General features: G+C 34.4%; 1 protein-coding gene and 1 long non-coding RNA gene across 2 annotated transcripts in view; one reads left to right on the top strand and one right to left on the bottom strand.

The window, feature by feature from the left end:
• Positions 1–8,420: 8,420 nt before the first annotated feature.
• Positions 8,421–9,546, bottom strand: LOC131800748 (uncharacterized). The gene is made up of 3 exons (XR_009341520.1): positions 8,980–9,546; positions 8,780–8,916; positions 8,421–8,717 (listed from the first exon to the last, which is right to left on the bottom strand). It is a non-coding gene; the product is annotated as an uncharacterized LOC131800748 (long non-coding RNA).
• A 7,778-nt stretch (positions 9,547–17,324) lies between these two features.
• The window catches only part of LOC101888077 (DEAD-box helicase Dbp80), a 108,690-nt gene continuing 100,912 nt past the window's right edge, over positions 17,325–25,102 (top strand). The window contains exons 1-2 of the mRNA XM_059118509.1: positions 17,325–17,481; positions 17,548–17,615. Coding sequence (XP_058974492.1) covers positions 17,440–17,481; positions 17,548–17,615 — 110 coding nt within the window. The 5' untranslated portion in view covers positions 17,325–17,439. The remainder of the gene's footprint in view (positions 17,482–17,547; positions 17,616–25,102) is intronic.

Here is a 25,102-nt window from a genome sequence, read left to right as displayed (position 1 = left end):
AAAATTTTTCCAGTGACAGTTCATTATATTGTTCTTGGTTGGCTCGTGCTGAGTCCTGTTGGAATGTCCAAGGTATGCGGTCAAAATGTTGGCGTGCCCAAGGCTTTAATACACCCTCTAGAATATTTTCGGAATATTATTCGGCATTTATTCTGATGCCACGATCTATTAATACGAGGTTCCAGATTCGGCAGTTCACCACTTTCGTCCAAGCGAAGCAACTCTTTTTGTTGCGGTGTAAATTCTTGCACTTTTTGGAATTTCAATGGCTTCACCCCGAGCTCATTTTTCAATATTTTTCGAGTTTTTTTCCAATTTTAGAAAAAAGTAATTACCATTTAAGTTTGGTGTGACCGCGTTAAATTATTTCGACATCAGTTTTCTAGAAATTGAATCAATTGAATAAAGTTGGTCAAATTGAAAATACCGTTCGTACATGGTAAAATGCCGGTTTTTTGTTTTTAACTTATCTTCTAAAATGATGTTATTCGTATAGTCCCACTGCTGAGTCCTGTTGGAATGTTCAAGGTCTGCGGCCAAAATGTTTGCGTACCCAAGGCTTTAATACACCCTCCAGAATATTTTCGCGATAATATTCGTCATTTATTCTGATGACACAGGCGATTAATACTAGCGGCCATCACCCTGGCCGGCGCTTGAGTTCTGGTGGCCAAACGCAGGAGCACATTTTAAGCTGACCTTTTTTGCGAGTAAACACAATCATTTTGTTTGTTTACAAACTGCTGGACAACGAATGTTTTCTCATAGGAGAAAACCAAATTCGGCAGTTCATCACTTTCGGTCAAGCGAAGCAACTCTTTGGCTTTTGTGAGCCTATTTTATTTCTGTTGCGATGTTCTTGAACTTTTTATAATTACAATGGCTTTACCCCGTGCTCATTTTTCAATATTTGAAGAATGGAATATTGCGATATGTTTAGTTCACGAGCCATTTTTCGGCCACTGCGACGCGGGTTTCGATCAAGTCGCTTCTTTACTTTTCGAACAATTTCTACTGATGATGTTGTTTTCTTCCGTCCACTTCCTTTCACAAAAGATTTATTCGCATTTAAAGGAGTGCTCTAACGATTGCCACTTTTGGTTTTCAAGCCGAATATAAAGAAATCACACTATCACATTTGAATTCCATCACGAATAACTTTTTTTCTGGAAAATTCTCACTAAAATGCTTTTGTACATTATAAAGAGCGGTCACTGGAAAAATTTTAACAGCTGTAAAAATTCAATTGAAATATATATATAATATATATATATATATATATATATATATATATATATATATATATATATATATATATATATATATATATACACTGGCGGCCAAAACTAAAGCAACTGAAATTACAAGGAGAATGAATGCCCTGTAATTTTTTCAAAAATTAAGAAAATAAGAAAGTTTTTCTTGTTTTAAATTAGGTACTTTATTCACTTTTTAAAAACCTAAAACATAAAACCAAAATGCATTTTCATATAAAAAATAATGTTTGGTAAAGTCAATTAACCCGATTTTGGCTTGGACAAAACAAAAGCAACTCTGTTGTACATTTATATAACCGCTGCAATTTCAGTTGTTTTTACTGTGATATTTATCGCTGTTTGCTTCCTTCAATAATTTCGCTTGTCATAAATCCTTTTTGAGAAGTTTTTTACAACAGTATGTGTTTTACTTTTAGTTTTTTTAAGTACTGCCAAAAAAATTTTAAAAATGGCTAGAAGCAAATACAGTACCTGAATAAAACAGCAAATTATCAGTGTCTATCAAAACAACATATCACAGAAAATGATTTCCGAAAAATATTTCATAAATATTTATGTGATTTCATAATTATTTCCGTATACTAAGCCGGTTTTTTGAAACTGGATCAGTAGTAACAGTCTATAACGGATGAAGGCCGTGAAAAAATTCAACCTGTACTGATCCACAAATTGTAAGAGAAATAAAAAACAACTATTTATGAGTTCAACTGGATTGGTGAGAGAGCAATCATTGGATATAAGCTCGAGATCAGTGCGTAGACGAGTAGTGGCAGCTGGTCTGGATGCCCGTAAGACATCAAAAAACCATTTACATCTGAAAAAATCAAAAAGGCTTTCGGAAACGATAATATTAAGTGGAATCAAGCTCAATGGAAAAAACATTATTTCTAGGATGAGTCTACGTTTAATATTAAAGGCTCAGACGTGAAAAATTTTACGGTGAGAAGACCAAAAAATGAAGGACTCAAGCCGCAGTGTTGGTACAAAGGTACAGTGAAGCATGAGGGAGGGTCAAAAATGGCGTGGCGCTGTTTTTCTTTCTATGGACTTGGACCTATCCATAAAATAAAGGAAGTTGTGGATCGGTTTGTTTACAAAGATGTGTTGGACATCACGTTGTTCCCTTACGCACAGTAAAATATTCGGCTGATTTGGGTGTTTCAGCATGACAATGATCCCAAACTTGTATCAAAACTTGTCAAATATTGGTTGCGGGAGTCAAAAATTGATGTTTTGTTATGGCCGGCACAATCACCTGACCTAAACTCCATAGAAAACCTTTGGAGTATCGTAGATAGGAAGATCAAGCGAGATTCGGAAATAAATAAGCACAACATTTTCTAAAGAATTCGGGGTGCCTGGGAAAGCACACCCAAGGATCAAATTGAGCGTGTTATAGATTCAATGCCTCGTAGGTGTGCAGCTGCTATCAAAAATAATGGATGCTATCGACTACTAGCCAAAATTTAATTATTTTAAAATAAAAAATCAAAAGTTGCTTTAGTTTTGACCAAGCAAAAATTGGGTCATTTTAGTTTTCCACATATTATTTTTCGTTCAAAATTATTTTTGTATTTTTATTTTTAGTTTCTTAAAAGTAAATTAAACCCCTCATTTAAAACTGGAAAAATAATTACGATTTGTTTATTTTTGGCCACCAGTATATATATATATATATATATATATATATATATATATATATATATATATATATATATATATATATATATATACATATATATATATATATATATATATATATATATATATATATATATATTTGAATAAATTTGAAGGAAAGAGCTGCCACTGGAAATATTTTAACAGCTGTAAAAATTCAAAATAGAAAAATGTAATGAAATTTTAAAAATTTTTGAAGTTTTTAATGTTTCAAGTCATATATACATATATATAAATAAATAAATAAATAATATAATATATATATATATATATATATATATATATATATATATATATATATATATAAATTTGAAGGAGTGATTCCTAAAAATGCTATCTCAATCGGACAACAAATGCGACCTGTATTTTGATTACAAAAATAAAATTTAAAAGACTATATATATAGACTATACCGATATGATTTCCTTAACAATAACGAAAATTGAAATATAATTGTACTTCCCGTCTACAAGCGCCAAAAATGTTGTTATTCCTGGTACCCTACACCACACGTCAAATGAAAAATGTTGAAAAAATTGTAAACATATGATTGCATGACTGGCGCGCATTGAAGATGCTATCCAGTTTTTCCTTGCAATTGAAAAATTGGACTGTTTGGAATATCATTTTGAAAGAAAATCCAAGCTTCTCATTCATTATTCGCAAAATTAATTATCGTTAACACAAAACTTCCAAATGTTGGATCCATCTATGGTACATATAAAAATCTACTTATATTTAAAAAAATATTTAAAATTTTTGACATATCAATGCTCCCAAGCGTTGATGCATCTACCTGTATTCTTCTGCCATGGACAAGAACTAACATCACCGTAAACGTTTCCTTAGGGTAAAGGGTTTGAAATGTTTATATCTCTATTTTAAGTCCAAGAACAGATAAATAAATTTGCTATTTCTGAAATATATAATGTAAAACTGTTTTTACGTGCCAAGGAACGCAATACTTTTATATTTTTGTAAAGTCTGCCAATCGTCATACTGAAATATTTTAGATATGAAAATAGATTTTAAGTTTACCTTAATTGTTTTGCCATGCATGGTACAATACAAAATTATGCGGGGGCAAAATATTTTCAAAATCATTCATTAGAAGATAGTTACATTGTGGGCGGGCATTGAAGATATTTACAAGTTTTGCCATGGAATTTAAAGATTAAACAGATTGGATCATATTTTTTAAAAGAAAATCGAAGCATTTTTTCATTTTTCGCGATATTAAACTCATCATAAAAATGAGGAAAAATTCCAAATAAATGATAATAGCTTTACATATAATTTGGGCATATTTCTGTGCCTTTACGAAGCTTTTCTACCTCCTTTTTGTACCATCTACTTCATACTCAAACGCTCTAATGAAGGGTTGCATATCACTTTTATTATTGATTCGTTTTTCTATATGTTAAAATTGTCATTTTACATACCATGATAGAATAATACAGGTAACAGCAAGTGTTGTTGTACAACAATCGCAACAACAACCACATACAAATTTGTTTTTGTAAGTAATACATGTCAGAATTATGTGTCCAAAAATGTAAACAAAATAATTAATTTTCAATAAATTATTTTAATTTCAAAAATATACACTTTTGGAATTTGGATTATTAAATTGAAATGCAGAAGACTATTTCTTAAAATATTTAATTTTTAATGCTTTTACATCATTGCCATGAATGTATAGTTGTTAGCTGTTGGTCCTAATCTCTCAACACTTCAAGCAATCGCTAAAAAATCGCGGAAAAGGCAACACCCCTTTCAAATTGAAACCAAACAGCATACATACATCAAAATTTTTTAAGTGTCTTGTCAAAAATAAGTCTAATTTTATATGTTTTCTTATACGATGTAAATCGGAGGTTGCAATGAAATGTATTTTTCTACAGTTTTTACAAATTTAAATAATTTTTCAGTCAACATTTTCCATTCCAAAATTGGTTTGACAGTTCATTGTCCCAGCAGCTGTGTCGATGCGACTACCTGTATTCTTCTACCATGCTAGTATTACTATAGAGTCATATCAGCTGGGACTTGCTGTTACCTGTAATAATTATACCATATTTACATACATAAGACTTATAATTTTTAGGATCAAAAACTGTGGTTTTTTTATTCCTTTGATTATATAGTGATTTGATTATATTACTAGCTGACCCAGTCCGCGCTGCTAGCCAGATGCTGAAAATATGCTTGTAATTGTAAATTATCGTGTTAAACAAAACAGACTCAATAAACTTGAATTGAATTGGTTAATGTTTATTTTTTAAGAACATTTTATTGAATCGTCTAAACCATATAAGTTTTTTTTTTTTTGCTTAAGAAAATATTGGCTTTCAGCTGAAGTCAGTCTATCAGTTTTTTGTAGTTTGAGGTTTCCTTCACCGGATCGGTAGAAATTTCTGAATGGGAATGCAAAAATGACTGGTACCATTCTGTTTAGGTGTTTTGAACCACCTTAACGCATTTTTAATAACATGGCTGCAACTTAATCGATATATGCAATGTTTTTCAATCAAATGGCCACTAATTTTTAACTCTTAACGCATAGAAATCATGTAGCAAGGTGTTTAAGTTTATAGAAAGTAATATTAAGATGAATTCATGTTTTTATATTCATATTTGAAAAGGTTTTAATAAAATAATATTATAAAAATGGTTAAAAAAATAATTTGCCTTCATATTCAAATGCTCCATTTACTCTTGTTAATAAAATATGCTCCAAGTTTGTTCGTGTTAGACGAAAACAATCTCTCCACGCTTACTTGTGTACATGGAATGAATGCAATTGTCGTTAGGGAATTGCTTTCTTTTGTCCAGTAGTCTATAATATTTCCATTTACTGCTAATCTGTGCTGTCTTTCATAAATTAGGAGGTCACGCTCAATATTTTTATGAGTGGCTCACTGCAGGAAGGTCTATCACAAGTTTTAAGGTAAGCTTCAAGTGCGAAGTGGTCTGCCAATTTTAGTAAACAACTCCACTATAGCATTGTCCACACCATTCTTATCAATTATGCATAAATTTTTTAATGCATTTTTATTAACTGACTGTTCATTTTCCATTTGTGTGTAGTTTAATAAATATTAGGGTGTGCAGTTTTTAATTGTCTTTCTAAACTACCTTCATGGCCGCATAATTTTTTATGGCAGTCTTCTTTCTGCCCATAAATTGTTTATTTTGATCGTCGAAATCAAAGATTTCTAGTGTTATATCATTTTTTGTACGCGGCATGGTCTTACAAAGTCGCGGCATGGTCTTACAAATGTTCAACTGCTAATTGTCATCGTAGATAGATATAAATAGATTCATTGGATTCGTTAAAAACCTAATCCTATTTTCCAGCCATAGGTTGCACTTTTAGAGTAAGAAACCAAATAAAAAGCACAGCTGTATATATAAAACCGTTTATAATTTGTGGGTTAGAGGCTGTTTTTTGATCATAGTAAAATGGAGTAACAAACAATATCCGTCTGTCTGTCCGCCAATCTGTTAAAATCTCTATACATCGGCGGACCTGGGAGATACTGTTTTGGCTTCACCAAAATATATATCTACACTTTACTCTTTAGCCAAATCCCAGAAACATTGACCTACATTGCGAAGAGGTTTTCTATCCCCTTAGAAGACAAAATGCCAAATATGGGGCTATCAATTTAAAAATATGACAAAAATCAGGGATACCCTTATATGAGGGTTATGCCGTGGGCCCATACTTATAATTTTTGAAAGGATATTTTCTTCTTTCTAAATTTTCAAGTTACCAAATTTTGTCGATATAAGTTCGAAAAATATAAAAAAAAATACTTGAAAGCGGGATACATCCTCATATGTTGGCAAAATCAAAACGTAGACCTACATGTAACCCATTTGATTGTATCAAATCTAAAAATCTATCGTAAATTTTGCCAAGTATAGAGCAAAATATTTGAGGCCTTTTGTGCATGGTTAAGGCTATATATAACGGACCATAAAAAGTTTAGCCTGGTAACCCAAAACCTATTTTGGAATTTTGATCTATTAACCGAATACAATCCACTAAGAATTTTCCATCCTAGCAGGCTGTTGCCCAATTTCGTTACTCGCTAATGCATAAAATGGTATTTGCGATTTAAGTATATAAAATATTTCGGAAGATTTTTGGAGGACTAAATTTTAACTTCGCTCTACCATTTTGCATAGTCCGCACATTGTGATGCCTCTTTGTATTTGGTATTTCATAACCAATGAATATTTTATTATGAGTTCTCATTGTGTTTCCATCTTCCACCTGAAGTACGATGTAGGACCTGTGGTTGGAAAGCTAGATGCCAATTCCAGTCAGGAAAGATCGTATTGTGCACTTATTTAATATTCTTCATTTCACATACAGAATTCAAACCACAAAAAAACCAAAAACAAAGGTAAACTTCAATAAAACGTGTCGAATAGAAAAAATACATGCGCTGCAAAAATTTCGAAAAATTTAAAAAAAAAATTTAGGATATTTTTATGATTTTTTTTTTATTTATTGTTTTCAGGAAGTCATTCCGAAACGGTGTGAATTATTAAAATCAGGCCTCCGTTCTAGAATTATAAGCTTATTAACTAATAAAACTTTCTTTTATAATATAAAATTTACAGAAAAGAAAAACAAATGGAAAAAAATCTTCAACTGGGTCGTTGGTGTTTTACAGCAAATGTCCTTACGAAGTTTGCCAATAGAACGTACTATTATTTTGAAATTAGTTTCCATTTATATGTATATAGATATCATCGTTTTTAATTAAATTTTCAAACCTCAATTGTCAGTATTATAAAGGTTTTAGCAATATTTTCCAAATCAAAAGTAAGTTTAAATTCGTAACTTTTAGAAAACTATGTTTGTGCAAAATCCTATGTCAATTAGTCTATATCAATCTGTGTATGTGGCCGTTCGTTAAAATCGCAAGAAAGCTAAATATTTAGGTTAATCTTTAAACATTTATACAATATTCCTAGGAAGTTAGAATATATACGTTTCATTTAAGTATAATAATACCGCTATCCTTTTGTATGTTTTTGCTATAATTTCTAGCGAATGAACTTTAATTTGACATTTAAAGTTTTCAGTATTGTGAAAACAATACCTGCAATAACTGTTTACTATTTAATTTACTATTGTTCCCCATTATGTATAGCCCCAATTTAAAAGTACGTTGGGATTTTAAATGTTTTGATGCTTTGAGAAGTATTTTTAATATAGATATAGGTATAGAATATATCCAAAATTTCTCGATTTTTTCCAATAAGAATTTTCAATTTTAAAAGGCATTCTAAAACAATTCTATAGGAAATTCCTTATCAAAATAGAACATTAAAGTTTTTCACTTTCGCTCTTTTCTAGATGCTTTTCTCAAAATTTTCATTCATGAAAACGTTTCCACTATAATTACAAATAACCAAAAGAAAATTTGAGTCAATTCGGCCAAGCAGTTCTCAACTGATGTGTTACTATATTTTGTTAAATTATATACATATAAATTTAAAGAAGTATGTGTGGCCAGTTCCTCTGACCCCAGATACCTAGGGTTGGAGGGAGAGTCAAGAGTACGTCATATACTAACTATGGAACAAATATTTATTAAATTTGGCAAATATTAGGATTTTAGGTAAATCGAAAAAAATTGGCGTAAAAGTAGGCGTGGTCACTTTTTCTTTGTATAAAAACCAAACATTTTAAGCGGTTCTTTAAATGTATCCATTTCCCCTGAAAAAAGTACCGGGCTAAAGCAAAAGTTAAAAATTTATGTAAAAGTTTATATGAAAATTTACTTGTAATTTCTTACTCAGTTTGCGTACCAGCATCTTTTAGCAATTTCCATTGAATTTTTTTTTTTGAGATGCGTGCAAATCCACAATCTCTTGTTGCCAAAAGTCTTCGTGAAAATTGACCTCCTTGTTCACAGGAGTTGATGTGCCTCCACTTAAAATAAATGAAAAATATTGCTTTCAATGGTGGTCTATTTCAAAAATGTTATAAAATTACCGTGGCAAAAGTGGAAAATGTCGGAATTCTGGAACCGCGAAGTTCCTCATTTCAAGCTATTACCAGTCTTGTGTTGAATATTGAAGTGGCCAGAGCATTGGCAATGGAAAATGCATTCCAAAACTCACACACCCCACTCAAAAAAAAAAAAAACTTTACCAGCAACATATTTTGTTTTGCAAATACGCAAGCAATCAAAAAAAATTACTCAAAATATCTCATATTTTGTCCCATATTCCCGGATTTTATTGGTCCGTGCCGGAATTGAGGAAACTCCCGGACCTTTGTTCTGCTCGGGTTGTCAGAACGTCATCCACCATAGATCTCAGCGGTGCAGGAAACCAAGCTGAATGAAAATTACAGCCTACAACGTTGTTATGGTTACAACGATTAATAGGTGTGAACCTCGGTATTTTCCAGATATTAGCCCATTGTTGGTAGGCAATAACTGCCTGCTACTAGGGAATTTCAATGCCCACCATGAGTTGTAGCATTCCGTCCTAGGAAATGACCAGAGATGATCATAATGGTTGGGTAGCAGAAAGGATTTTCCGAAACATCATCAAAGCTGCAGCCACTCGCTATATACCTGCTAGTCGAATACCCGAGATAAGACTAAACTTCCCAGCAGAGGCAGCGGGGTTAATAAACGAGCGTGATGATCTCCGTCGTACCAACACTACTGAAGCCAGTATCGGTGATTTGACAGTGGAAGTCAACCGGTTGGTACAGGAGCATAAGAGGAAAAAGTGGCTAGACCATCTGAAGTGTTGCAGCATTGGACCCGATATGAGTAAGCTGTGGTTAACGGTTAAGTCTCTCTCGAACCCTGGAAAAAGGGTAATAGAACCTCAGTCACTTTTAACGACATAACGGTGACTGATCCGAAAAGGTGCACTGAGTATTTTAACCAACAATATGTCGAGCACCCCGAGAGCGACAGGGCGAAGCGAATAGTTCTACGTCGTATCAGATCTCTTCCCGACGAGGAAGAACCACCACAGTTTATGATGGGTGATGTTGCAAATGTCATCCAGAATGCTAAGTCATCCAAAGCCTTGGACCCAGACGGAATCTCAATGGTAAAGCTGAAACAGCTGGATATGCCGAGAGTCGAGCACCTAACGAAAGTTCTCAACCAGTTGCTAGCCACCCACAACCTGTTGCTAGCCCCCCTAGCCAAAATTGAAAAATGAATAATATGAAACATTTAAATATTAAAATATAACATATAATCTATATATAGATTATTAGATTTCCTTTAGGAAACGACTCCGACTTGCCGATACCACCACCTTTATCTGCTCGCTTCGTTATCCATACTACTGAATTAGTAGTCCACCGCTGCAGACCGTCATCACCCACGTAGCAAATTATTGCTATTGGCCTTATTGTTAGCTTGGCTTGTCGTCTTCTATTCTCACGGCCATTGTTGGATTACTCTTGATTCCTCTCTGATAATACCCTTTTATAACCAGAGAAATTTCTTCGGCTTTTCTAACTTCTTCGATGAATTCTTTTCTTCTAGAAACGTGGTCGTACTAATCTTCCCCGTATCCGTCGAACAAGTTGTGGTCTTTTTTGCGTGAATCTATTCGTTCTGCATTAGCCAGGGCGGATTCGACCTCGGAATTTCCTCCTTCATACCGTTCCTCAAATTGAGGACTTGCCGACGGGAAACACTTCATAATATTTCCTTCTAAGCATGGAGTCTTTTGTTGCGTTGTAGCAATAGGAACATCTGCTTCATTAGTTCCATCATCGATTTCATATGCTCCTGCTGCAGCATCATCTCCTGGAACGCCCGAAACTGTTGCAGCAGCTCAATATCTCCGACGCTGTTGTATGTATTGTCTCGCTCCTCATCTTGGAGCTTTTGATTTTGGAACTCCTTTTCCATTTTTATACCCTCCATCATACTATGGAGGGTACATTAACTTTGTCATTCCGTTTTTAACTCCTCGAAATTCTCATGTCAGACCCAACAAAGAATATATATACTTGATCAGCGTAAAATTCTAAGTAGATTTAGTGATGTCAGTCTAATTGTCTGTCCGTCTGTTATAATCACGATATCTTTCGAACGAATTGAGATAGATGGCTAACATTTTGCACACATGTTTATTTTGCCAAAAGGAAGGTTATGTTCGTAAAAGGTCCACGTCTTCGTATAGCCCCATATAACTGTACCTCCCTATATTCGGTATTTTTATGATTTTAGCGACATTATTCACCGGAATTGTTCCAAATTTGGTATTTGCCGTTCATAATGGATACTACAGCCTGTGACAGAAAATTATCTGCGCAGGTTCACGTCTTCGTATAGCGTAACGGTACCTCCAAATATTCGGTATTTTGATGTCACGGTCATTATTCACCGGAATAGTTTCGAATTACGTGCTTAGAGTTCGTAATGGATACTACAGCCTGTGACAGAAAATTGTCTGTGGAGGTCCACGTCTTCGTATAGCCCCATATAACTGTACCTCCCTATATTCGGTATTTTTATGATTTTAGCGACATTATTCACTGGAATCGTTTCAAATTTGGTATTTGAAGTTCGTAATGAATACTACAGCCTGTGACAGAAAATTATCTGCGCAGGTTCACGTCTTCGTATAGCGTAACGGTACCTCCAAATATTCGGTATTTTGATGATTTTAGCGTCATTATTCACCGGAATAGTTTCGAATAACGTGCTTAGAGTTCGTAATGGGAACTACAGTCTGTGACAGAAAATTGCGTATACAGGTCTTCGTACAAGCCCCATATATGAGTTCCTCCCTATATTCGCTATTTTGACAATTTAATTTTGACAAATTCGTTCCAAATAGTGGAGGGTATTCAACTACTTTTTAACTTGTTTGTTTCAGCTTTTGATTTTTTATATTTCTTTGTTGTTTTGTTTTTTTTTTTTTTTTTTTTTTTGTATATTTAGTCCCTTTTTTTGATGTTGCCTTGGCTTTTTTTTTTAATTTATTTCTTATTTTAATTGGGACTTTTGATGTCTTCTTTTCAAAATTGTATATTTTTCTTTGTGACTGGTTTTGCCCCAATGACGTGTTTTGTAATATTTGCCCTTTGGGTCTTTTTTGTAATATGTATATATTTTTAAATTCTGCCTCTATGACTTTTTATACCCTACAACACTATGTGTTGGGGTATTATAAGTTTGATTGGCCAAAAATTATGTAACGCCTCGAAATGTTGATTTCCCACATAGGAAAGTATATATAGATATCCCTATCTCGCCGAGCTAAGTCGATCTAGCTATGTATGTCCGTCCGTCCGTCTGTCCATGTTAATTTGTAATCACTCTACAGGTCGCAATTATGGCCCAATCTTCACGAAATTTAGAATGGAGGTGGGGCTATAGCCAGAATAGAACGCTTTTGGAGATGATCGCATAATATTTAGGGGTTGAAATGGACCAAAAACTGAAAAAATCCTGATTTTGCAGTTGCCCTACAGGTCGCAGTTATAGACCAATCAACGCGGAAGTTAGCATGGGGCTAGAGCTTAGGGCAGGGCAGAAGCCTCCCAATTTTGCGGTCATCGGGTAATATTTAGTGGGTGATACAGACCATAACATTTCTGTTAAATAAAAGTCAAATTTTTCATTAAACCGCGAATATTTTTGATCTCAGCGAAATCACAAATAGACGAACCGGTCGATTCTGAGCATTATATAGATCGCGATAGTAAATATATCGGATACATATTGCGAAATATATACAATGTGTATATACAAAGGAAGGGGATTTTAGCTAGAATGCTTATATCTCAAGAATGGCTGGCTCTATTTTGACAAATTTTGTCAATTCGGAATGCCCTCTTGGCATAAAAGAATAAAATCTAAAAAAAAATCGCATAAAAAGATGTCAATAATGATGTAAATAAAGATTTTGTAGTATTTTGTGAATTTTTTTATTTTTTCATAATTTTTATCGCATGCGATTCATTCATTTTGACTTATAATATTGAAGAATACATTTTGTAATATTTTTTCATTATACAACACAAGTTGGGGTTATTATATACAGATTGCAATTATCCTCACGAAAAAAGGGTAGGTTAGGTTCAGAAATGTTAGGCTTATTGTTTTAAAGGATGTCCGCAACATATTTAGGGGTTGAAATGGACCAATCAACTAAAAATGTTGCTGATTTTGTAGCTGTTATAAAGATCACAAATAGAATCCAAAGGATACAGCGGGTAGAATGGACCACTACTTTTGTGTGAAAAAATACCATACAAATATCGTAGACAAGCAAATCATATAGACGAGTCTAAATTTGGAGATACAGAGGGGCCTTATGCTTTTGGCGATGATCGCAAAATAGTTAGGGGTTCAAATGAACCAAAAACGGAAAAAAAATCCTGATCACACAATTGAAGTTAATCGACACTCCTGGTTCACCATTGGATTAAATTTAGCTGTAAAATGGACCACAAGAACTAACAGCACGACGAAGTGCGTAAATATTGGGCAAATGTCCCTGGTCAAATTGCTAAGGGTAATAACTGGGCAGTGAGACATGACATAAGTTCAAAAGCGAAATCCTTCAAATGAATTTGAACATGGAACAAGGGGGCTGTTAACATATTGTAGTGTTGTAGGGTATCACATAGTCGGCACCGCACGACTATAGCTTTTGCTTACTTGTTTATTTTTGCACTATGGCTTTTTCAGTCAATTTTGTCCCTTCGACAATTTCTTAAAATACCCTACCGTCTTACATTTAAAATGTCTCAGCGGACTTCTTTTGGTGGCAGTTCTCCTCTTTTTTAAAGAATAGCTACTTCTATTTGTAGTGAGTCTCTTACCACTGGTAGGGGAAAACTATTATTTTCGTTTTGTGGTCGCTAATTCGTTTCACTTTGACAAAAGCGAAGGCTCGATTGACCAATGAAAGCGTGAAAAGAAAACCAACCAAATGTTTTGGCTGTTGATTCAATTTTTGATCCAGCTCGAAGGACCAATGTTTTGAGAATAGAATCCAATCTCCCACTTCGATTGTCAATTCTATGAGAAAAGAAAGAACAACCTTATTCTTTGAACGTAGTTTCAATTCTGATGTAGTTCAATTCAATTTCAAAAATATGTTTCTTAAGTGCTACAAAAACTAATCTAACTTAACCTAATCGCAGCAACACAATTATTCTTATTTATTCTAATATTGAATGGAGAACATTGCAGGGCTGCTTGACATTTCATTCAAGTGGTCTTGTACATTTACTGAGCGCATGAATGTCTGTGCGTGTGCCTCATAACCTTCATTATATCACACATTATCGTATGCGTTAGCGCACAAGATCACCGAATTGTTCACATATTGTATTTTATGGCGCTGGGAAATATGTAATATTAAAATATTTATTCTTTATTGATAGATTTTCCCAGCGTCTCAACCGCACTCAAAAGCATGTACAAAGTATTTTGTCCGGAACTATTTAAAGTAGGAACAAGGTCCTCAAGGCGCTAGCCGGCAGCACTTGGGGTACGGACAAGGAAACCTTGTTGACCTCTTATAACGCGATAGGTCGGTCTGTGGTCAGCTATGCGGCTCCAGTGCGGTTGCCTTCTCATGACACCAGTGGACAATTACATAGGAGGCGAAAGTCCTTTCCTTACCACGAGAGTCACCCCAATCATCATATGGTGGATACTACTCCCCCACCCAGGCGTGCAGGAAGGACATACACGATTTAGCGTGGGAGGTCCAACGTTATAAAAGAGAACATCTATATTAAGAAGTCCATCAAGCACGTCTGAGTGCCATTCATACCGACGCAGTCGTGGATGCTATTAGCAGTTATAGAATGAATGCCGTCCTCTGGGTCCACCCCCATCCATTGCAGCTGAAGAACACCAGCTGCCTAGATGGTGGTAGGATGGTGTAGTCGTCTCAATTCGTATTGGGCCGAGTTGACTAAGATGCGTGACGTTTGCCCGGCGTGTGATACAGGCCTGTACAATACGCAGCACCTCTTTAATTGCACAGCCAAACCTACCCAACTCACTCCAGAAGATCTCTGGCTACAGCCGTTTAAGGTAGCAGAATTTTTAAACATTGAGCTTGAACCGGATTAGCAGAACATGTACTACTGCTACAACAACAATATAAAGATATATGCATTTTTTAAAAAGATATGGCAAGGTTTTTTTGAAGTAACTGGTATTCACTGAATTTTTTCACAATGGCATCTTCATTTTCGTTTAAAAATTATAAACAAAACGCAAATGGGTATTTTATTTTGTGAAATAAATTTTTAATTCAGTTCTTCAATATAAATAAACGATTTGCGTTATCCATTTTTATTTAAATACATTTTGCTGTTATTGCCATATTATCAATAAGAAATATGCCAACATGAATTCTGTAAACTTTATGTTAAAAGATAAAGAAAAGATGGTCTGACCTTTTTTTTATCGGACAGTTCATACTTTAATGAAACTTGTAATAACGAAAAACGATTTATTTGTCGGACACATAAACCTTTTTATCTATCGGCAAGATGTAATAACCGGCCATAAACTCCCGTCAATTCAAGTGTTTCTGCACAGTTTTTTTCCAACGGTGTGTAAACCACCTTACATTATTTTCATCCTTCCCTTTTTTGTTCAACAACGTGATCCGTGACCGTGGGACGGTATTGGACACATTAGTTGAACAGGAATTAAAAAAAAACAGTGAGTGAGGTAAAGCTAAGGTCACAAAATTTGATTGCCCACACAAAATTCTTTGTTCCATTCAAATCACTTTCAGAACTATTGTATTTCATCATTAACGAAAAAATAAATTGTGACATTTCAGAATTCAAAATAGAAAAATTAATGAAATTCTAAAATTTTAGGACTGAAAATTATGAAAGAAGGATATAATGTTGAATGGCGTATGCGCATTCAAACGAAAGTAAATTTTGTTTTCTCTGTCATCTGAGTTACGCATTTTGTCAACGTGTTGGAATTTCGACAGAAAAATGGAAACAAAAGGGCACAATTTTCAAAATTTTTGTATCGACAAAAAAATTATTAGCAAGTGATTATCTAACCAAATTTTAAACAGAATAATGAAAAATGTGTGCAAAATGTCAACATTTATACAAAAAGTTCAAAACATGAATGAAAATTGTTAAATGTAATGTAATTTCTTCTATTATTATTAATGCTAATTAAAAAATCAACAATCCAAAGATTTGAAAGAAGGAATTATGTTAGAATGAATTACGAATCGTGCCGTATGAACGGGTTAATTCATGTACTTAATTCTGACCGTGAACAACGTGATTGAAATTGCAATGAGAACATAGCATAAGTCGAACAATCGACTATGAATAGTCGATAGTTCATAGTCGAGTTCGGCAAACGATAGTAGCAACTAGTTCCGTGCTCTTTAGTGAAGATGTTCAATTTTCTGATGTCTCATTCGTAAACAACAGAGTACCCCGAGTCTTTTCTTTCGATTATTTTTTGTCAAGTATTCCTTTGTGCCCTTCATATTTGTTTAATTGAGCCGATCGGCTTGCAGTCGGCGCACAGCCGCCGCCGACTTTTTTTAAGTCATCTGAGCCGCAGCCGATGCATGCGGCTCTCATCGGCTCAAATTCTTAGCCAACTAAGTCGGCTAAGCCGTCGAAAAAAATGCATGCAGCATGTTTGTATAAATATGCCTTTTAATCTTATCGATTGTATCGATTAATAAACTTATTATTTCATAGTGGTAAGGGTATTATGTCTTTGTGCATTTATTTTCTATTACAAAACCTTTGGCAACCTTTGGTATTTTACGAATTTTGATGGAGTGGCAGATACATGATTTGCAAAAAAGTCATTGTTTTTGCTTGTTCATCAAAAGTAGGAGAAGTATTAATAAAAGATTTATAAAATGTGCCAAAGACTTATTAAAAACTATTATTTAAATAATTCTGTTAATGCAAAGACAAACAGCCTGTACTCTGCAATATTCAAAAATACAATTGTTTGTTCATAACAATGCGGCCGTCGAACCATTTTTATCAAATTAGTTTATTTTTGTAAGAATTATTGAAGTTTTGTTAAGTTAAAGTCGTCGACTGTAGCCGACTTTTAGCCGCCGGCGGCCCGTATTTTGCTTTAGCCGCCGCCGCCAATTCTCTTTCGGCTGCAGACTTTTACCCGTCGTCGCCTTTTTTGTGCTTAGCCGCTGCCGCCGGGAATTTCACATCGGCCTCGCCCTCTGGCCCTTAGTCATAAGCAACTTTCTAGTTTTTCTGCGACTGGCGATTTTTTTAAGACGTGCCGCCGCCAATTCCCTTTCTGCTGCAGTCGGCTTTTAGCCGCCGTCGACTTTTTTTGTGCTATGCCCCCGCCGCCGGGAATTTCACATCGGCTTCGCCCTCTGGTCATAAGCTTTCTCGTTTTTCTGTGACTGGCGATTTGATTTTTAAGACGTGATTCCGAATTCAAAGTCATAAGCTATGGATTGGGCTAAAAAGGCTGAAGATCAGGTGTCTAAGTTGGTAATAATGTTGTATTTACATTGCTTAGACATTAATGCATGTGTATGAATATATTTATTGTTTTAGGTTAGCAATTTGGAAATAGAGAAGAAAGGTGAAACAAAGGATGATGCAGACGCCCCGGATGTAGCAAGGTGATATTATGTATTGATATGAACATTGTTATTAGGAACATGTATTAATGCATTATCCATTGCTAAATTATTTTGGGGTTACCGAAAATTTTTTTTCTAAGTCGTATGTTCGTTCTTGACGGCCAGACGGATGTAGACATATTTCGATTTTTTACACATACTTCAATTCTAACTTCACCACCATGGTACAATTAATTGAATGTAGCAACAAATTTGGGAACAACTATAGTTTAGTAAAAACTCTTCGATTTTTCCGAAATTTTTCCCAGAGATAGGTATTGTTACCCCGATTCCGGGAAACTATTTTTTTTCTTGGGTACGGACCCGGGACCCCAAAGTCCGGGTTCAAGACCCGGCCTGAACCCGGTATAGACAATAGGTATAGTTGGAAGCTTATCAAATACATAAGCAACAAGTTGTCACATGATGATCGATTTTTTGAACCCGGATTTTTTATAAAACCCCCAAAAAGTCCAAAAGGGTCCATATGGGATCAACAACCTTTTTCGGGTCTAAAGCATATAGCTCCTCCCATCCGCATAAGCCGATTCTAACCAGTTATTAACATTATGTTTTCAGTAAAAAAGGTTTATTTCGCGTAGCCGTCCTTGGAATTACACACAAGGTGGTCAGGGTATTATGTCTTTGTGCATTTGTTTGTAAAGGCAAAAGGAAACGAGATTAGACCCATAGTTCCTTTTGATGATCTGCATAGAATCACATTCTGAGTCGATTATGCATGTCCGTTCCGTCCTTCCGTCTGTCCCATGTATTTTTGTAAACAAAGTACAGTTCGATTTTATTGCCTATCCAGATGAAATTTTGCACAGATCATTTGTTTGGCCCAAGGACGAACCCTATTGAAATTGGAGATAATCGGTCAAAATTTAGATATAGCTCCCCATATATACTTCGTCCGATTTGCCTTTTATTGTGCACCAAAGGTAATATCAGCCCGAATAGTATGGAATTTTGCAAATACAACCATATTAGGTCTGAAAATAAGTATGCCAAATTTTGATCGAAATCGGTTTCAGATATAGCTATCGCTCCCATATATATTGTTCATCCGATTTGTTATTTTTGTCCTCCGCAGCCGTAATATGCACCGTAACAATGATATTCAGGGATATATATCAAATACAGCTCAGAAATATCTTTGCCAAATTCTATCGAGATCGGTTCAGATTTGGATATAGCTCCCATATATATCTTTATCCGATTTCAAATAATGTGCACCAAATGATCAATACAAGTCCGAATTTAAAAGATACAAATGCTTTGGCATATTTAGTCCTTTGAACTTTAAATTATAATATAATCATAGCGTGTATGATTGAATTCTCCCATAAAAACTTTTTAATTGTTATATGGAGCTCTACTAAATTAGAAAATGGTGTAGGGTATCATAAGTCGGTCCCGCCCGACTTTAAGGCTTTCTTTACTGGTTACTCTATGCTCCTGTGCCAACCGATGACTTTCACTATCAATTCATTGATTTTTGGCTCAGTAAGGTTGGAACGACAGAGATTATCATGCTCAATGCAATTAAAAGCTGAAAATTGACTGGTTTAATTTGATATGGGTTTTTTTATAGAATTGTTTCAGAATGTCTTTTGGAATTAAAAATTCTTATTGAAAAAAAAAACCCCGAAATTTTTGCGAAATAAACTTTTTTACTGAAAACATAATGTTAATGAAACTGGTTAGAATCGGTTTGTGCGGATGGAAGGAGCCATATCTCTGGACTCGAAAAAGGTATTATCACCAAATTGTAGCATTTTGTAAAGGTAAGAGTGTCAGCTATAATTTGGCATCAATTTTGTTAAATAAAAAATCCGGGTCCAAAAAATCGATATTTGACTATAACTTCCAAACCGTGACCAGTTGGTGGTTAGGTATTTTCCAACGATACCCGGTAATGTATCCGGGTCTAGTCGGTGTCTTGAACCGGCACTCAGTGGTCCTAGGTACTGAAAAATTCGAAAAAATTGAAGAGTTTTTGCTAACTAGAGTTAAGCCCAAATTTGACGTCTACTCTCCTCCTAAACTCAAATTGCTTCAATAAATTGAGTTATTTTTTACCCAGCTATTCAACCCGAAAGTTCAAATACAAAATCAGGTTTTTATACGATTCTACTTAAACCGATTATAACCTGATCTCCGAACTCCGGGTCGAATAACGGGCCGTCGCATATTTCTTCCACAAATTTTACTTGCCGTAATCGGTTTTTAAGCACCTACGAGCTTTTAAAAATTGAAACTTATCCGAGCAATAGACCCTTAATTCAATTTGCACCAAAGCTTTAGTTCGCTGTGCCGCTGTTGATATCCATATTGCGTAGTTGTCGAGAGTAAGGTACAAGTTCAGTCTTTGCAGCGTTTAGTGATTCTTTTTATGATGTCTGCCCTAAAACCGAATTTAGCCACGTAAAATAATATGATCTTGATTGTGAAAGAACACTTTTCAGGTACCTTCCACTTGGACCCGTCCATATTGAAAAGGGTGATGTTAATGACTTACACTATTCTGAAATGTCGGAGTGTAACACTTATTATTTGCTCTAAGATTATCGTTGAGAATAAAATATTGATTCTCCAATTAAAGTTATAGGTGTTCGCGTCACATCTTAGAATAATGTTCTTCAAGACAACTTTATGGGTAAGGGATGTAAATTGCAGACATCAGTAGTGTTCTAGCCTGACTGGAATTGGAAAGAAGAATTAGATTTAACTCTTTTCGAAACTCGTATAGTTTTTACCATTTAACCTAAAAACCTTATTGATAAAAAGATAGGGCTTCTAGACCAAGATACGGCCCACAGCCGAGGTCTTGGCTTAGACCAGACTCCTTGTCCAACTACTTGCTTTATGAGAAGCAAAAGGGGATCCCAAGGCTTAGCAGTCCCCCTCTGATTCTTAGGAAGACCTTTGAGGACCACCCCGTTGTTCTTAGTCAAAGAGATTTATGACACGCCAATTTCCAGTATTTTCCAGTTTTTTTTTTTTTCATTTATAGCTAGCTGCCCAGCATTTGCACCATAACAAGTGTTAGCAATATCGTGCCAAGATGTATTCAATTTGGATTTTCGTATTTCAAGCTTTTATAAAATAATTAACAATGCATTAGAAACCTCAGTCCCACTTGTGAAAATGTGCTGTGATAGGGGTCCAGTTTGGTTTACCCCACAACTTAGGCGCTTACGTAACATAAAAGCAGGTTATTTAAAAAATTTAAAAAAATCAATTCTACCATAAACCTTACTAATTATACAAAAGCTAGAAGTTTATACAACACTGAATATTCTAAATGTTACTCTGAATACCTAGTCAAGATGAGAAACAGCCTCTATAAAAATCCTAAGAACTTTTATAAATTCGTTAATTCAAAAAGAAAAGTTCGTGAATTTCCCAGTAGTATGCGATTCGGAAGTAGAGAATCGTGTGAACCTAAGGAAATAGCAGACATGTTTGCAGATTTTTTCAAAGTACGTATTCCAAACATTCTAATAAAGGTGTAAAATACTCTTATAGTATTAATAAACTTAATAATTTTCCTCATATTATTCTCACATCAGATGAAGTGTTGAAAGGTCTACTTTCATTGAAATGTTCTAATTCACCGGGTCCAGATGGTGTACCGTCTTTCATTTTAAAGGCATGTGCACATGAACTATATCTTCCTCTAACAAGTATTTTAATACTTCGTTAACCCTAGGGTATTTTCCTCTTTTTGGCGTTCGAGTTTTATTCCATTACATAAAGCTGACAGTAGATGTGTTATTGAAAATTATAGGGGCATTGCAAAACTAAGTGCAATTCCCAAACTTTTTGAGCGTTTGGTTACACAACGAATAACTCATTTCGTTACATCTATAGTATCACCGCACCAGCATGGTTTTGTTAAAGGAAGATCAACTTTGACAAATTTATTAGAACTGGTCTCTAATGTTCACACTGGATTCTCAAAAAATCTCCAAACTGATATTATATATACTGATTTCAGTAAAGCTTTCGATACGGTGGTGCATAATTGTTAATATATAAACTTGACTTAATGGGTTTCTCTACAATTCTCCTAAATGGATATCGTCTTATTTGCATGACCGTACCCAAAAGGTATCTTTTAATAATACTCTCTCTAAAAATATTACAGTATTTTCTGGTGTTCCTCAGGGTAGCCATTTAGGTCCACTACTTTTTGTACTTTATTTAAATGACCTTCCATCTATTATTCGTAATTCAAAATATTAATGTTTGCTGACGATGTTAAACTTTTCTGCACTCTTGATTCCCACAACGAATCGCTTAATCTGCAACAGGACTTGTATTCTCTTGCTCATTGGTGTAGTGTCAATGGAATGTCATTAAATTTAAAAAAATGTAAAAAATTGTCCTTATATAGATCTCAGCATATGAACTACAACTATTTCATTGGTTCATACAAACTGGATAATGTTGAGTCGTTTCTTGATCTTGGTGTCATATTAGATAATAAATTACGTTTTAATTTACATATGAGTCTTGTGTTATAAAGCAAAATCTTTACTAGGGTTTATAAAACGTTGGTCAAAGGAATTCGACGATCCTTATGTAACCAAACGCTTATTTATCAGCCTTGTTCGACCTACTTTAGAATATGGCTGCGTACTTTGGAGTCCTTTTTATAAAAATATTCAAAAAGATAGAGTCTGTACAGGTTCAATTCTTTTGTTTGCTCTGAGAGGTTTAGGATGGAATTCAAATGAACTTCTCCCACCTTATGAGAATCGGCTTAAACTTATCGATCTTCCTACACTAGAGAAAAGGAGATTAATGCTTAGATGTATTTTTATCATAAAACTTTTGCGTGGTCAAATTGATTCTGTTTGATTCAGTTTTTAACTGGTGAAATTAAATCAATATCCCCTCGCGAATTACGCGTTTACATACCACTTAAACTAACATTAGCAAAATCGAACTATGAAATAAATAATCCTCTCCGAAGTTTATGTGCTGATTATAATAAATTATACAACACGATTTCTTTGTGTGAACCCTTGCATGTCATAAAAACTCTATCCTACGTTCCTAGTTATAAAATAGTTGCCAGACTTAGTTTCTGTGATTTAGTATTTGTATTGTTTAGTTTTATTGTAGTTTAGTTTAGATACTTTAATTATTTTAATAGTTAAACCGGCTGATGTTCTAATGTAGCCGGTTTCCAAGTCTACTAACCCCCTATAATCCGGACTATGGGTGTACGTGCTCCCTACGTTATGGGGAGGTGGCCCTCTCGGTCGGCAGGGGCGGGAAAGTGAGGCGTTGGGAACGATCGAAAAAAAAAAAAAAAAAAAAATAAAATTAATTTCAATCGGCTCTATCATTATTATCTTTGTTATGCTGACTCTAAGAGCAATTATATTCGGTTCAGAACTTTTACCGTTTTGACATATTCGGTCCGTTTTCGATTGTGCATGAGTCGTGCATCAATATTCGTTTAGAACTTCCATTATACGAATTTTTATATATTTAACGATATGACTTGACTTAAACTCTATTACTGTCAACTTTTAATGATGACCCACCATTTTTCTAGTATTGTACAAATACTGAGTTTGACAACCTTGTTGCAATGGATGGTATGGTCTCCGAGGACGGCAAAGCAGACGGATTCTGGCTTCATTCTGGTAGGTCTGGATATTCTTCCATAGTGTAGCACTTATATTTGCAGACCACACTGCATAGGGCCAACCAGCTCCCTGTTTCACACTACGGGGTTTGGACTTCTTGTTCCGGTATTCCACGTACGACTGGCGACTACACATATAGTTGATTTTTTAACGTTTCAAACTTAGGAGGATGGTAGTTCTCACTACACCCTCAAACAGTGTGGTATGGTTGAATGTATCAAATACCTTTAATAGGTCAAGTGTTGAAAGCATTGTTCCATGACACTGCTTGTTCTGGTTTAATCCCCGACTGATATGTGTGCATATTTTCTATACAATTTTGATTAGAAAATACTTCTCAATACATCAAAACGTTCAAAATCTCAAGGTATTTTTAAACTTGGGCTATGCCTAATGGGGAAAAAAGTAAACAGTTTTTGCAGGTGTTGATTTCACAACACTGAAAAATTTAAATGTCAAATTACAGTTCATTCGATAGAAAGTATAAACAAAACATGCAAAAGAACGAATGTTTAGCGGTATTATTATAGCTAAACGAAACTTATATTTCAACTTCTTAGGAATATTGTATAAAAGTTCAAAGACTAACCTAAATATTTCGCCTTTATAGTGATTTCAACGAGCGGCCGCATAAACAGACGGTTATATTAATTGGCATAGGATTTACACTGGTAAAAACTAAATACCTTACAACATGGTATTCTAGAAGTTACGAATTTACAATTACTTTTGTTTTGGAAAATATTGCTGAGACCTTTATAATACTGATAATTGAGGTTTGACAATTAAATTAGATGCGATGATATAACGAATATAAAGAGGCACTGGGGAATAGAAAATAAATCAAAAAGTGAAATTTATTGTAATTTTTTGACAAATGATTTATAACCTCGAAAATGCTTTGAGCCCTTCAAAATACTTCAATTCGGCCAAATTAGGGCAGATTTGGTTGACCAATAATAGGAGATAATATTATATGAGAAGAAATATATACCTTTTGTAACGTCAATCATCCTAAGAAAAGTACAAAAGATTGCGCAAAGTTTGAAAGACGCATATTAAATTTGGTGACCTTTATCGTAATTGCAAATGGTGAACGGAGAGGCTAACGGACATAATTTAATCGACAAAGATTTCTACTCTTTAACATACTTTATTATCTTAACATGTTAATGTTAACATACTTTATTCTACTCTTTAACATACTTTTATAAACCGATGAAACTTTATTTATGATAATTAAATTATAGTCACATTGACAGGATTTAAATTTTGAAATTAGCGTCAACGCTGAGCTAACCAAAACTCAAAAAAAAAAAATTGACTAGATATGGAAATAATCCATCCAACCATACACAAAGGCCTCAATTACTTTGCTCTATACTCCGCAAAAGTTACGATAGCCTTTTAATTTGATTTAGTCCTAGGGGTTACATGAAGAATCATTTGTACAAAATATGTATCAGGTCGGTCTACATTGTGATATAGCCCCACTCCATGATAAAGCCCCTTTCAAATCCCTCAAATATTGTTAATTTGAGATTTTAGAAAGAACAATACATTCTTTCAAGTAATTATAAGTATAGACCATGCTTTGGTATAAACCTTACATGAAGGTATTCGCTGATTTCAGGTATTTCCAGGGACTTAGTCACATTTTCAATTGATTTTTCCCTTATTTGGCATCTTAGCTTCTAAGGAGTAGAAGACTACTCGCAGAAATTTTCAATGTCAATGTTTCGGAGTAGCGCGTATAAAAGTAGATGTATACTTTAATATATGTGCTATATTATTTAGGTTTAACTCACAGATTAA

The sequence above is a fragment of the Musca domestica genome, unplaced genomic scaffold, assembly GCF_030504385.1.
Source record: "Musca domestica strain aabys unplaced genomic scaffold, Musca_domestica.polishedcontigs.V.1.1 13, whole genome shotgun sequence".
In the NCBI taxonomy this organism is placed as follows: Eukaryota; Metazoa; Arthropoda; class Insecta; order Diptera; family Muscidae; genus Musca; species Musca domestica.
Note: the sequence above shows the minus strand (reverse complement) of the source record. Positions and strands in the feature narration are given on the sequence as shown.